The 14,810-nt window shown below is 38.4% G+C and overlaps 1 protein-coding gene across 16 annotated transcripts in view; it reads left to right on the top strand.

Annotated features, from left to right (window-relative positions):
• Window positions 1-14,810, top strand: part of Uty (ubiquitously transcribed tetratricopeptide repeat containing, Y-linked) — a 160,383-nt gene that overhangs the window by 48,764 nt on the left and 96,809 nt on the right. For 14 of the 16 annotated variants that reach the window (XR_005498739.2, NM_001419831.1, NM_001419832.1 and 11 more), the window contains 3 exons: window positions 5,921-5,979; window positions 8,367-8,487; window positions 13,511-13,565. Coding sequence is in view for 15 of the 16 variants with exons in the window: in NM_001419831.1 (NP_001406760.1) it covers window positions 5,921-5,979; window positions 8,367-8,487; window positions 13,511-13,565 (235 nt within the window). In the remaining variant the exon portion in view is untranslated. Of the gene's footprint in view, window positions 1-5,920; window positions 5,980-8,366; window positions 8,488-13,510; window positions 13,566-14,810 lie in introns of those variants that run through there. The other 2 variants (XM_063280576.1, XM_039100680.2) reach the window with 1 other exon arrangement.

The raw sequence follows: 14,810 nt of genomic DNA, 5'->3' as shown, positions 1-14,810 counted from the left end.
GCTGTGAATTCTTTGTTTAGCTCTGAACCCCATTTTTTAATAGGGTTATTTGTCTCCCTCCGGTCTAACTTCTTGAGTTCTTTATATATTTTGTATATAAGCCCTCTATCTGTTGTAGCATTGGTAAAGATCTTTTCCCAATCTGTTGGTTGTTCTACTACAGTGTCCTTTGCCTTACAGAAGCTTTGCAGTTTTATGAGATCCCATTTGTCGATTCTTGATCTTAGAGCATAAGCCATTGGTGTTTTGTTCAAGAAATTTTTTCCAGTGCCCATGTGTTCCAGATCCTTCCCTAGTTTTTCTTCTATTAGTTTGAGTGTATCTGGTTTGATGTGGAGGTCCTTTATCCACTTGGACTTAAGCTTTGTACAGGGTGATAAGCATGGATCGATTTGCATTCTTCTACATGTTGACCTCCAGTTGAACCAGCACCATTTGCTGAAAATGCTATCTTTTTTCCATTTGATGGTTCTGGCTCCTTTGTCAAAAATCAAGTGCCCATAGGTGTGTGGGTTCATTTCTGGGTCTTCAATTCTTTTCCATTGGTCTATCTGTCTGTCTCTGTACCAATACCATGCATTTTTTTTTATCACTATTGCTCTGTAATACTGCTTGAGTTCAGGAATAGTGATTCCCCCTGACGTCCTTTTATTGTTGAGGATAGTTTTAGCTATCCTGGGTTTTTTGTTATTCCAGATGAATTTGCAAATTGTTCTGTCTAACTCTTTGAAGAATTGGATTGTTATTTTGATGGGGATTGCATTGAATCTGTAGATCGCTTTTGGTAAAATGGCCATTTTTACTATATTAATCCTGCCAATCCATGAGCATGGGAGATCTTTCCATCTTCTGAGGTCTTCTTCAATTTCTTTCTTCAGGGTCTTCAAGTTCTTATTGTACAGATCTTTTATTTGCTTGGTTAAAGTCACACCGAGGTACTTTATATTATTTGCATCTATTATTAAGGGTGTCGTTTCCCTAATTTCTTTCTCGGCTTGTTTCTCTTTTGTGTAGAAGTCTACTCATTTATTTGAGTTAATTTTATACCCAGCCACTTTGCTGAATTTGTTTATCAGCTTTAGAGTTCTTGGTGGAACTTTTGGGATCACTTAAATATACTATCATATCATCTGCAAATAGTGATATTTTGACTTCTTTTCCGATCTGTATCCCCTTGACCTCCTTTTGTTGTCTGATTGCTCTGGCTAGAACTTCAAAAACTATATTGAATAAGTAGGGAGAGAGTGGGCAGCCTTGTCTAGTCCCTGATTTTAGTGGGATTGCTTCAAGTTTCTCTCCATTTAGTTTAATGTTAGCAACTGGTTTGCTGTATATGGCTTTTACTATGTTTAGGTATGGGCCTTGAATTCCAATTCTTTCCAGGACTTTTATCATGAAGGGGTGTTGAATTTTGTCAAATGCTTTCTCAGCGTCTAATGAAATGATCATGTGGTTCTGTTCTTTCAGTTTGTTTATATAATGGATCACGTTGATGGTTTTCCGTATATTAAACCATCCCTGCATGCCTGGGATGAAGCCTACTTGATCATGGTGGATGATTTTTTTGATGTGCTCTTGGATTCGGTTTGCCAGAATTTTATTGAGTATTTTTGCGTCGATATTCATAAGGGAAATTGGTCTGAAGTTCTCTTTCTTTGTTGGGTCTTTGTGTGGTTTAGGTATAAGAGTAATTGTGGCTTCATAGAAGGAATTCGGTAGTGATCCATCTGTTTCAATTTTGTGGAATAGTTTGGATAATATTGGTATGAGCTCTTCTATGAAGGTCTGATAGAATTCTAAACCCATCTGGACCTGGGCTCTTTTTGGTTGGGAGACCTTTAATGACTGCTTCTATTTCCTTAGGAGTTATGGGGTTGTTTAACTGGTTTATCTGTTCCTGATTTAACTTTGGTACCTGGTATCTGTCTAGGAAATTGTCCATTTCCTGCAGATTTTCAAGTTTTGTTGAATATAGGCTTTTATAGTAGGATCTGATGATTTTTTGAGTTTCCTCTGATTCTGTAGTTATGTCTCCCTTTTCATCTGATTTTGTTAATTTGGCCACATTCTCACTCTCTGTGTCCTCTCGTTAGTCTGGCTAAGGGTTTATCTATCTTGTTGATTTTCTCAAAGAACCAACTTTTGGTTCTGTTGATTCTTTCTACGGTCCTTTTTGTTTCTACTTGGTTGATTTCAGCTCTGAGTTTGATTATTTCCTGCCTTCTACTCCTCCTGGGTGTATTTGCTTCTTTTTGTTCTAGAGCTTTTAGGTGTGCTGTCAAGCTGCTGACATATGCTCTTTCCTGTTTCTTTCTGCAGGCACTCAGCGCTATGAGTTTTCCTCTTAGCACAGCTTTCATTGTGTCCCATAAGTTTGGGTATATTGTACTTTCATTTTCATTAAATTCTAAAAAGTTTTTTATTTCTTTCTTTATTTCTTCCTTGACCAGGTTATCATTGAGTAGAGCATTGTTCAATTTCCACGTATATGTGGGCATTCTTTCCTTATTGTTATTGAAGACCAGCTTTATCCCGTGGTGGTCTGATAGCACGCATGGGATTATTTCTATCTTTCTGTACCTGTTGAGGCCCGTTTTTTGACCAATTATGTGGTCAATTTTGGAGAAACTACCATGAGGAGCTGAGAAGAAGGTATATCCTTTTGCTTTAGGATAGAATGTTCTATAAATATCTGTTAAGTCCATTTGGCTCATGACTTCTCTTAGTCTGTCTACGTCTCTGTTTAATTTCTGTTTCCATGATCTGTCCATTGATGAGAGTGGGGTGTTGAAATCTCCTACTGTTATTGTGTGAGGTGCAATGTGTGTTTTGAGTTTTAGTAAGGTTTCTTTTACGTATGTAGGTGCCCTTGTATTTGGAGTATAAATATTTAGGATTGAGAGTTCATCTTGGTGGATTTTTCCTTTGATGAATATGAAGTGTCCTTCCTTATCTTTTTTGATGGCTTTTAGTTGAAAATTGATTTTATTTGATATTGGAATGGCTACTCCAGCTTGCTTCTTCCGACCATTTGCTTGGAAAGTTGTTTTCCAGCGTTTCACTCTGAGGTAGTGTCTGTCTTTGTCTCTGAGGTGTGTTTCCTGTAGGCAGCAGAATGCAGGGTCCTCGTTGCGTATCCAGTTTGTTAATCTATGTCTTTTTATTGGGGAGTTGAGACCATTGAAGTTGAGAGATATTAAGGAATAGTGATTATTGCTTCCTGTTATATTCATATTTGGATATGAGGTTATGTTTGTGTGTTTTTCTTCTCTTTGTTTTGTTGCCAAGATGATTAGTTTCTTGCTTCTTCTAGGGTAATAGCTTGCCTCCTTATGTTGGGCTTTACCATTTATTATCCTTTGTACGGGTGGAGTTGTAGAAAGATATAGTGCAAATTTGGTTTTGTAATGGACTATCTTTTCTCCATCTATGTTAATTGAGAGTTTTGCTTGATACAGTATCCTGGCATGGCATTTGTGTTCTCTTAGGGACTGTATGACATCTGTCCGGGATCTTCTGGCTTTCATAGTCTCTGGCGAGAAGTCTGGTGTGATTCTAATAGGTCTGCCTTTATATGTTATTTGACCTTTTTCCCTTACTGCTTTTAATATTCTTTCTGTATTTTGTGCATTTGCTGTTTTGACTATTATGTGATGGGAGGAGTTTCTTTTCTGGTCCAATCTATTTGGAGTTCTGTAGGCTTCTTTTATGTCTATGGGTATCTCTTTCTTTAGGTTAGGGAAGTTTTCTTTTATGATTTTGTTGAAGATATTTACTGCTCCTTTGAGCTGGGAGTCTTCACTCTCTTCTATACCTATTATTCTTAGGTTTGATCTTCTCATTGAGTCCTGGATTTCCTGTATGTTTTGGACCACTAGCTTTTTCCGCTTTACATTATCTTTGACAGTTGAGTCGATGATTTCTATGGAATCTTCTGCTCCCGAGATTCTCTCTTCCATCTCTTGTATTCTGTTGGTGAAGCTTGTATCTACAGCTCCTTGTCTCTTCTTTTGGTTTTCTATATCCAGGGTTGTTTCCATGTGTTCTTTCTTGATTACTTCTATTTCCGTTTTTAATTCCTTCAACTGTTTGATTGTGTTTTCCTGGAATTCTTTCAGGGATTTTTGTGTCTCCTCTCTATGGGCTTCTACTTGTTTATTAATGGTTTCCTGGAATTCTTTTAGGGATTTTGCGATTCCTCTCTGTAGGCTTCTACTTGTTCTCTAAGGGAGTTCTTCACGTCTTTCCTGAAGTCCTCCAGCATCATGATCAAATATGATTTTGAAACTAGATCTTGCTTTTCTCGTGTGTTTGGATATTCCGTGTTTGCTTTGGTGGGAGAATTGGGCTCCGATGATGCCATGTAGTCTTGGTTTCTGTTGCTTGGGTTCTTGGGCTTCCCTCTCGCCATCAGATTATCTCTAGTGTTACTTTGTTCTGCTATTTCTGACAGTGGCTAGACTGTCCTATAAGCCTGTGTTTCAGGAGTGGTTTAGACCTGTTTTCCTGTTTTCTTTTAGCCAGTTATGTGGACAGAGTGTTCTGCTTTCGGGCATGTAGTTTTTCCTATCTTCATGTCTTCAGCTGTTCCTGTGGGCCTGTTTCTTGAGTTCACCAGGCAGGTCGCTTGCAGCAGAAAAGTTGGTCTTACCTGTGGTCCTGAGGCTTAAGTTTGCTCCTGGGGTGTTGCTTATGAGCTCTCTGTGGAGGCAGCAACCAGGAAGATCTGTGCCGCCCTTTTTGGGAGCTTCCGTGCACCAGGGTTCCAGATGGCTTTTGGTATTTTCCTCTGGAATCAGTAATGTGTGCAGAGTGCAGTCTCTTCTGGTTTCCCAGGCGTGTCTGTCTCTCTGAAGGTTTAGCTCTCCCTCTCACGGGATTTTGGTTCAGAGAACTGTTCATCCGGTTGGTTCCTTCAGGTTCCAGCGGTGTCTCAGATGCAGCGGACCTGCTGCTCCTGGGCTCTCCTCTATGGGAACCCAGAGACCGTATAGAGTTTTCTCTTGTGCCCGGGATGTGAGCAGGGGTGGGCAGTGTTGGTGGTCTCTTCCGCTCTGCAGCCTCAGGAGTGCCCACCTGATCAGGCGGTGAGGTCTCTCTCCCATGGGGTTTGGGAGCAGAGAGCTGCTGCGGGCAGGGATCCGCCAGTTTCATGTATTTTTTCTTAATGCTTATGAGTGTTTTGCCAGCATATATGTCTGTATACCATATTACTCACAGAGGCCAGAAGAGGGCGTTAGTTGCATTAGAACTAGAGATTTGTTGATATGTTGATCTTGGGAATTTATCCAGTGTTTGGTCTGTTGCTATGTATTACAATGCTAAGTTCAGGTCCCCTCAAGACCTGGTTGCCCCAGAGATGAAAGAGTTCACACTTAGATCTAAGTTACTATGCAACTTTACTGCCAAGTTATTTCTGATTGGTAAATAAAGATGCTGACAGCCAATAGCTGGGCAAAACAGACATAGTTGGGTTCTTGGGCTTGGGGTTAGAAGATAACTACAAAGGAGAGAAGAAGGTGAATAGAGGAAGAAGCCACCATGGGTTAGGTGAGTCAAGAAATAATGGCCATGTAGGTTTGCTAACTGAAGTTAAGAGTAGCCCAGATGAAACATGGCAGATTATCTAATGGGATTGTTGGCTGGAAAATAGACATAATGATATAGGGGATAGATACCTGCCCAGCTCTTGTGCTGATTAAGGCATACTGTAAATATATAGGTCATTTGTGTCTTTTATCTGGGAACTAAATGATCAAAGGTGGGATAGAAAGTTCAGATTGGGATTAAATTTTTCTACAAGCGTTTTGTAAGAGCAGATGATACTCTTAATAACTGAACTATTTCTCCAGCCTCCATTGCAGTTTTTAATACATGTAACAAATGGAAAACATTTAATAAAAATTACTTTGCTTTACAGAATGCTGCATTTTTATATGGTCTTGGTTTGGTCTACTTCTACTACAATGCATTTCAATGGTAAGTTTGCCACAACTGACTTTCCTCACTCTTGTGGATTGTCATCAGCTGATAGAATCCACGAGGACAACAGGAGCAGAAACCTTGAATGGGGGTTTGGAAGCCCTGTGAGTACATATGGTGAATAAACTACACTCAGACCCACAGTCAGTAGGTTTACTGAGGGAGATTGAAGGTGTATAAGGGATTAATCTTTGGGGGATTAAGGTTAGGGACATCCAGGATAAGCAAATGGCATTGGCTGGGGGCCTTAGTGTACCTGGAATGCCTCATTAGCATGGGAAGCATTTCAGGACTATCTGGTTCTAGCTGAATAGAATTTGTCAGGAAAAAAGAAATTAATCTTGAAATCAGACTAGGGCTATGTGACATTCCTCAGGTAGAGGGTTTTGAATTCCCCAGCCATGGTCAGAGAAGGAGAATCTCCCATATTGTGCCAAGTCCAGAAGCTATTGGTCATGGTTGGCATCAACTAGTGTTTTCCCAGTGAACTCTACCATGTGTAATTAATACAATATATTAATATGCACAACTTTATATTTCTACTTGTACTGTTTTTACCTTTCTGTGATTCTAATGAGTTTTGATTCTTTATTTCTCTTATAAAAGTATTGGACAGCATAATAATTCTTTGTCAGAAGACAAGAGAATAGTTTAATAGGAAAAATTTTTTTTAATATTTACTTATTTATTATATATAAGTATACTGTAGCTGTCTTCAGACACACCAGAAGAGGGCATCAGATCCTATTACAGATGGCTGTGAGCCACCATGTGGTCTCTGGGATTTGAACTCAGGACCTCTGGAAGAGCAGTCAGTGCTCTAACCACTGAGCCAATCTCTCCAGCCCAGGAAATTTTTTTTTTTTTTTGGTTCTTTTTTCGGAGCTGGGGACCGAACCCAGGGCCTTGCGCTTCCTAGGTAAGTGCTCTACCACTGAGCTAAATCCCCAGCCCCGGAAATTTTTTTAAGTTTATTTTTATTTCTATTCACAGTTATGTTTCAACACTTGAATAATTAGCTCTTTCATTTCTGTGCTGTGGTATGGTAGGCACAGGTACAATGGAACAAGAAAATACTCAAGGATATCATGATGACAATACATAGCTTCAGAGAACATGATCCTAGTAATAACTTAGTTCCTTCATACAGGTCTACCATCAAAGATTTTTCAACAGTGCTTGTACCCTAAGAATCTACTTGTGTGTTAAAATGTTGATTAGATTGGAAGAATATTGTCAACTTGGCTTATGAAAAGCTCATCAGCTGAGCAGTAAGCTTTTAACATATGGACAAATAGTGTTGTAATGTAATGGTAACTAATAATTGTAAATTTAAAAGACACATTCAGACACACTCACACACGTATTTACATGTGTGTATTTGAGTGTGGTTTGTGCATGTGATGTGTTGCAGTACCTGAAGAGTCTAGAAGAAAACATGGAACTGTAGTTTCAGTCAGTTGTGGGTCATCTGGAAATCAACTGTGGTTCTTCTGCAAGAGTAATATGTACCTTCACCATTGAACTATTTCTTTAGTTGAAGTTGTAAATTAAAAAAAAAGTTTTTCTATATGCTTTTGTGTTTTCCTTCACTGTATGTAATGTGCATACCATTTGTACAAGGCCACAGGGGCAGTTTTGGAGTTTCTGGGACTGAAGTAAAAAGAGTTGCCTTTATTCATGAAAAGTATGCCACATGCAGAATGTGGTCACCCATGCCTTTAATCCCAAAAGTCATGAAGAACTCTGAGTTCTAGGCCAGTGAGAGCTAAATAGACCCTGTCCCACCCTTCTACCATTAAACAATGTTTCTTTTTGTTATTGAAATAAAAATATTTTCTTTTTAAATATGATAGCATATAGAAAACCCAGAAAGAGAAGGTAAAAAAATTTCACTTTTCTAAATCATTGTTTTTTTTATAATAGAATATAAATGGTTTGTCACCAGACACCAGATTGTGAAAGGTAAAATAAAGCTTCTAGAATAGCATATTGCAACATTAGCATTCTTATATTCTCATTCTTTCAAGACTTTTTCATTACCTAAGAACAACAAATATTTAGGTATAGGAGTATATTCCTATATTCTCAATAGTTGGGGTATAGAGGTAGGTAGAAGGATTAGAAGAAGTTCAAGGTTATCTAAAGTTACAGAGCCATGTTCAAAAGCTTTTACTCAAGATTTTTATCAGGATATATTTTGTCAGGATATATTTTGAAAAATTTTGAAATTAGATTTGCTTCATTAGTTTCTTTTTGTTTTTTTTTTAACCAGAATTTTAATGAATATTATTAGGAAAGTAAAACACTTCCTGTATAATAGAGAATACATGTGTTGCAGACATAATTTTTTAATATTTTGTGTGTGTACCTTCTCTTTTTAGGGCAATTAGAGCATTTCAAGAAGTCCTTTATGTTGACCCTAATTTTTGCAGAGCCAAGGAAATTCATTTACGACTTGGCTTTATGTTCAAAGTAAATACAGATTATGAGTCTAGTTTAAAGGTAAGTCATTGAAGTTTTTCAGTTGTACTATAATTATATTTACTCTATCTCTGTGACTGTCTTGTTAAATGTTATTTTAAAGTATGGTAGCATTATACAAACATTTAGGATATGAACTAAATTATAAAAAGATGGAGATTGCATTTTAAGATATAGAATGGTTTTAATATGTTTCCTGTGACCACTATTATTGATATTCTGTAGGACTGCTTATTGATACTTTTGTAGTCTCATGTATCCAACTACAATCCCACTATATATAATCACAGCAGTCCTACTGGAAATAGGTTGCTGAAACATTTTACTATGTATATAAAGATAAATGTAATATATAAAATAGCAAATATATGTAGAGGAGAAGGATATGTTTTATGAGCAGCAGGAATGGTTTTGTACTATGGGTATATAAATTAGGTAGTGGACTTTTTTTCCCTGTAAGATTTCAAGCTCATCTTTAGAGGCAGATATAAGAAGGATATTAGAAAAGTGTAAGTTTCATTTAAACTTAGCTGTATAGAGTAGCTGTATAGAATAGTAGCCCACCTAGGAGGGAGCAGTGTGTAAGGATATCTCAAGGGAAGATGAATTGTGAGTTTGAGGTCACTCTGGGATAAATAAGGCCAGTAAGTTTCATTTAAACTTAGCTATATGGTAAGCTGGTATAAGCTTAGCTTAGAGTAGCTGGTATAACATAGCTATATTCACTTTGTGAAGGTTCAAGAGAATATAATTTCTCCTATCCTCTTAGTGACTTTTCAGTCACTAAGCAGTGGTTTCCTGGTGAGGAGAGTATCAGACTCAGTTAGATATCTTTAAAAAAATATATTTTCTCATAATTCCATGAGTGCCACATTTATATCACTCCTTCCTCTCTATACTCCCTATAGTTTTTCTCTTATCCCTTCTATTTCTTCTGCTTGAAATTTTGTATGTCTGTGTGTGTGTGTGTGTGTGTGTGTGTGTGTGTGTGTGTGTAACTGAATATATGTTTATAAATATATCTGTTGTGGTTTAGCATGGCATATTTGTGTTTAGAGAGTATCATCATCATCATCATCATCATCATCATCATCATCATCATCATCATCATCATAATCTGGCTTAGCTTCCAAGGAGAGTGATTCTCCCTTTCTCAGCTGTCATTAATTGCTTATAGCTTTTGTTTTAGTGAACCTTAATAAGAATTATTCTGTGAATGTTGGCATGTTAGTTGTTTTTGGGCAGTTGTGAACCACTCATCATTGGGAAATAGCATGATCTTACATGATGAGTTACCTTTCTTTTTTTTCGGAGCTGGGGACCTAACCCAGGGACTTGTGCTCACTAGGGAAGCGCTCTACCACTGAGCTAAATCCCCAACCCCTATGAGTTATCTTTCTAGACCCAAATTTTAAATATGAAGGAGAATTAATTATGATGCTTCCATTTTTTGTATTATTGGGGAAAAAAAGGGGAGAGTTAAGAATCTAAAGATGAGGGGCTGGGGATTTAGCTCAGTGGTAGAGCGCTTACCTAGGAAGCGCAAGGCCCTGGGTTCGGTCCCCAGCTCCGAAAAAAAAAAAGAACCAAAAAAAAAAAAAAGAATCTAAAGATGATTATGGTGGTTGGTAGAGTTGGATTCTTTCTTCAGTGGAATTTCTGGGATTAAAGATAGCTGGGTTCTTGCCTGGCTAGAGGTTATATCAATAGGAAGAATAGCTCCATTACCCACAATAATAGCCTTGGTGGCTTCCCTGATCTTTCACTTAGAACATATACCAATTTCTTGTTTGGCTGTAGGTAGGCCTGTATCTAAAGATTTTAGCCATTGTATTTTTATGATAAAGTGTTAGAGAATAGTAAGGCCACTTATGAGGGAGCAGTGTGTAAGGATATCTCAAGGGAAGATGAATTGTGAGTTTGAGGTCACTCTGGGCTAAATAAGGCCAGCATGGGTAAGACCTTGCTGCAAGAAATAAGGAAAATAACAGAAACTAAAATCTGGAAAAAGGTTAGGGAATGTATTTTCTGCTTGGTTTTCCTTAGTTGTATCAAAAATATGTTTGAGGTTGCAAATAACTTGATCCCAGCTACATTTGAAGTATTGGACAAGGCATGAGAGTGCATGGCTCTATCAGTGGTAAGGAAACAGAAAAGAAAAGAAGGGCACTTCGTTTTCTAATGCAGGTAGTGATTGTTTTTCTCCTTTGGCTAAGATAGACCTCATACTGTTGCCATTGGTTAGGTTTATTTATTTATTTATTTTTTTTGGTTCTTTTTTTCGGAGCTGGGGACCGAACCCAGGGCCTTGCGCTTCCTAGGCAAACGCTCTACCACTGAGCTAAATCCCCAGCCCCCTTAATTTTGTTTTTTAAGAAATATTATAGGGGCTGGGGATTTAGCTCAGTGGTAGAGCGCTTGCCTAGGAAGCGCAAGGCCCTGGGTTCGGTCCCCAGCTCCGAAAAAAAGAACCAAAAAAAAAATATTATTACTTAGATTAATTTTATGGTTATGAATGCTTTGCTTGTATTTGTTGTGTATGTGCACCCTGTTCATGCCTGGTACCTGCAGAAGTTAGAATATGACTTCACAATCCCTGGAACTAGAATGACAGATGGTTGTAGAAACTAACAATGGGGGAAGGATTTTATTGTAGATATCAGAGCAAGGTTATAAGGAGGATCTGAGGAGAGGGAAATATGTGAACTAGAGAAGTTTAGTGGTGGTGAAGAAGAGCTAGGACGCTAGCATAGATTCAATCTGAAATGTGTTTCTGGTGCTTGTGATATTGAAGGAGGCTGGAGGCCAGCAAGCACTTTGTATAGTAATAGATACAGACAACCTTTTTGATAAGAGAAATGACTCGTTTGATAGAGGGGAACTTGCATCGCAAGAACCTGAGGAATGCTGGCTTGTCTAACTCCTGAATTTGGGGTAATGAACTTTGGTTTGGACCAGACAGCTGTAAGCTACCATATAGGTTTGGTAATGGAACTTAGGTCTGTTGTAAAAAGCAACATGTGTTTCTATCAGTGAACCACCTCTTTAACACCTATAAGCTAATTATTTTCTTTCTTTTTAAAAATTAATTTATTCTTCTCTCACATATTACACTGTGACTGCATTTTCCATTCCCTCCTCTTTCCAGCATTCCCCTTTCTTTGTCCTCCCTTTCACACACCCCCGCCCCTGAGCTCCTCTGCTTTCCCTTCAGAAAGGGCCTGCCTCCCAGGGTTATCTTCTCCCTGACTCATGCCTATAATTTGAAGCTTTGGTTTTATGGTAACCTACATTTCCTGTGTTTTGAAAAAAAAAATCCATAATCTATCTTAGATATGGTATTCCTGGTTGACAGTTGACTGAATTATGTAATTTTTTAGATGTTTGGGAATATTTATTAATTTGTTTTACATCCCAAATGCAGTTTTCCCTCTCACTTTCCTCCCAGTCCTCTCCCCACCCCACCCCCATCCCTATCTGTTCCTCCTTTCCCTTCAAAAAAACCTTTCTGTCTTATTAAGGCTAGATAAGGCAACATATAGACATTTACATATGCAAAGTTTATTCTAGGTTGAAAGCAGGTGGGGTAAAAAGATTTGAATTTTTGTCATAAATACAAATTTTATAGATTTTGATAGAAATGACCAATTGGATTATTTTTACAGGTATGTCATTTACTTTTGTGTGTGAATGTTTTACCTGTGTATGTGTACCACATGTGTAACTTGTGCCTTTGTCAGAAAAGGGCATCAGATTCCATGGACCAGGAATTAGAGATGGTTCTGAGCTATCATGTAGGTGCTGATTTTTGAACCCTCTTCTCCAGTCTCAGAGTTACATTTTTTTAGGATGTTGTAACTATGAACCACCTTATTTTTATGTTTTATTTACTCTTTATTTAAAGGACAACATAAAACCCATTTATCTCCATTTAAGACCACGTTTATTTTCCTTTTAGGGCCAGGTCTGAGTTCAAAAATGTTTAAGGCACCAGCTCCAGAAATAGACCATAAATCCTAGAAAGTAGGTCATAATATACTAGTTCTAGGAAGACAGCATAAAATCCAGAACAAGATCATAAAACCCTCTCCCAAAGAACAGCTCTGGGAATAACCATAGAAATGAAGAAATATCTTATCTCAGAATAGGCCATCTGTGCTGGGCAGTCCTATCTCATCCTGTGGTTAAACATTCATGACATAGGAATGCAGACTGCTGATCATTTGTGACTCCCTTACACCTATCAATGAAATTTTAGATTACATGATCCTTCTAACTAGTTCCCCCAGCTTCCTATAAAAAGACCTTTGTCTGGGGTCACCATTTTGGAGAATGGTTAACCCCTACATGCTGGATGTTTCTGCAGAACAAATGCTCTTTGTTTTTGATTATTATCTGAGTCTCAGATCTTACATGAGTGGTTTTTTTGGACCCTTACATTATTTCTTCACCTCTTCCCCCACCTATCTCCAATGCCCCCTCTTACTGTTTTTTGAGGCACAGTTTCTGTGTGTAACCCTAGTTCTCTTATAACTTGCTATATTGATAAGGCTGGTAGACTCACCTCTCTTTGCCTCCCAAGTACCATCCTCCCTTCCATTATTTGTTTTTCGTTGCCAGCATTTATTTTCCACTAGGCATGGAGAGTAGCCATTCGAATGGTAGTGAATAGTGTTAGATCTCAAAGAAACTCAAGACAAATTGCTAACTGGGATGTTTATTTACCATATCAAAAGAGGATCATGGCTGCAAATCTTGGCAGCTTCAGTACCTACACAGGTACTTGTTACAGAATCAACTTGGTTTTTCTTTTTCCCATCCTAAACCTCATCAGCCCCTGAGCCCCAGCTTCTGTTTTTCTGTAAAACCCAGCCATTTGGGTATTTGCCTTGTTTTTCTAGTACTCTTGGATTCCAAATGTTCTTTTTGTTCCCTCTCTCTTCTCTTCTTTCTCTCCCCTCTTCTTTCTACAAATTACAGAACTTTAAAAGTTAAATGAAGAAAAATAATAATGCTTAATCTATTAATATTTTCTCTTTTTCAGCATTTTCAGCTGGCTCTAAGGGACTCTAATGTCTGTACCTTGTCCAGTGTTGAAAGTAAGTATTTGTTTTTGTGTTTTGAGCAAGGGAATTTCAAATTAAATACACTATTTTTGTGTCTAAGATTCATTTATTTGGGTGTCGTTTTAAAAAAAACTTAATAGGAATGTCCGGTCTCTCAAACATCACTAGAAAACATTTTCACAGTATCAGGCCTTTTTTTTTTTTCCTTTTTTTTTTTTTTATTAATTTGAGTATTTCTTATTTACATTTCGATTGTTATTCCTTTCCTGGTTTCCAGGCCTACATCCCCCTAATCCCTCCCCCTCCCCTTCTGAATGGCTGTTCCCCTCCCCATCCTCCCCCCATTGCCTCCCTCTCCCCAACAATCACGCTCACTGGGTTCAGTCTTGGCAGGACCCAGGGCTTCCCCTTCCACTGGTGCTCTTACTAGGATATTCATTGCTACCTATGAGGTCAGAGTCCAGGGTCAGTCCATGTATAGTCTTTGGGTAGTGGCTTAGTCCCTGGAAGCTCTGGTTGCTTGGCATTGTTGTACATATGGGATCTCGAGCCCCTTCAAACTCTTCCAGTCCTTTCTCTGATTCCTTCAACGGGGGTCCTGTTCTCAGTTCAGTGGTTTGCTGCTGGCATTCGCCTCTGTATTTGCTGTATTCTGGCTGTGTCTCTCAGGAGCGATCTACATCCGGCTCCTGTCGGCCTGCACTTCTTTGCTTCATCCATCTTGTCTAATTGGGTGGCTGTATATGTATGGGCCACATGTGGGGCAGGCTCTGAATGGGTGTTCCTTCTGTGTCTGTTCTAAACTTTGCCTCCCTATTCCCTGCCAAAGGTATTCCTGTTCCCCTTTTAAAGAAGGAGTGAAGCATTCACATTTTGATCATCCTTCTTGAGTTTCATGAGTTCTGTGCATCTAGGGTAATTCAAGCATTTGGGCTAATAGCCACTTATCAATGAGTGCATACCATGTGTGTTTTTCTGTGATTGGGTTACCTCACACAAGATGATATTTTCCAGTTCCCTCCATTTGTTTTGAATTTCATAAAGTCATTGTTTTTGTAGCTGAGTAATATTCCATTGTGTAGATGTACCACATTTTCTGTATCCATTCCTCTGTTGAAGGGCATCTGGGTTCTTTCCAGCTTCTGGCTATTATAAATAAGGCTGCTATGAACATAGTGGAGCATATGTCTTTGTTATATGTTGGGGCATCTTTTGGGTATATGCCCAAGAGAGGTATATCTGGGTCCTCAGGTAGTTCAATGTCCAATTTTCTGAGGA

The sequence above is a fragment of the Rattus norvegicus genome, chromosome Y (assembly GCF_036323735.1).
Source record: "Rattus norvegicus strain BN/NHsdMcwi chromosome Y, GRCr8, whole genome shotgun sequence".
In the NCBI taxonomy this organism is placed as follows: domain Eukaryota; kingdom Metazoa; phylum Chordata; class Mammalia; order Rodentia; family Muridae; genus Rattus; species Rattus norvegicus.
Note: the sequence above shows the minus strand (reverse complement) of the source record. Positions and strands in the feature narration are given on the sequence as shown.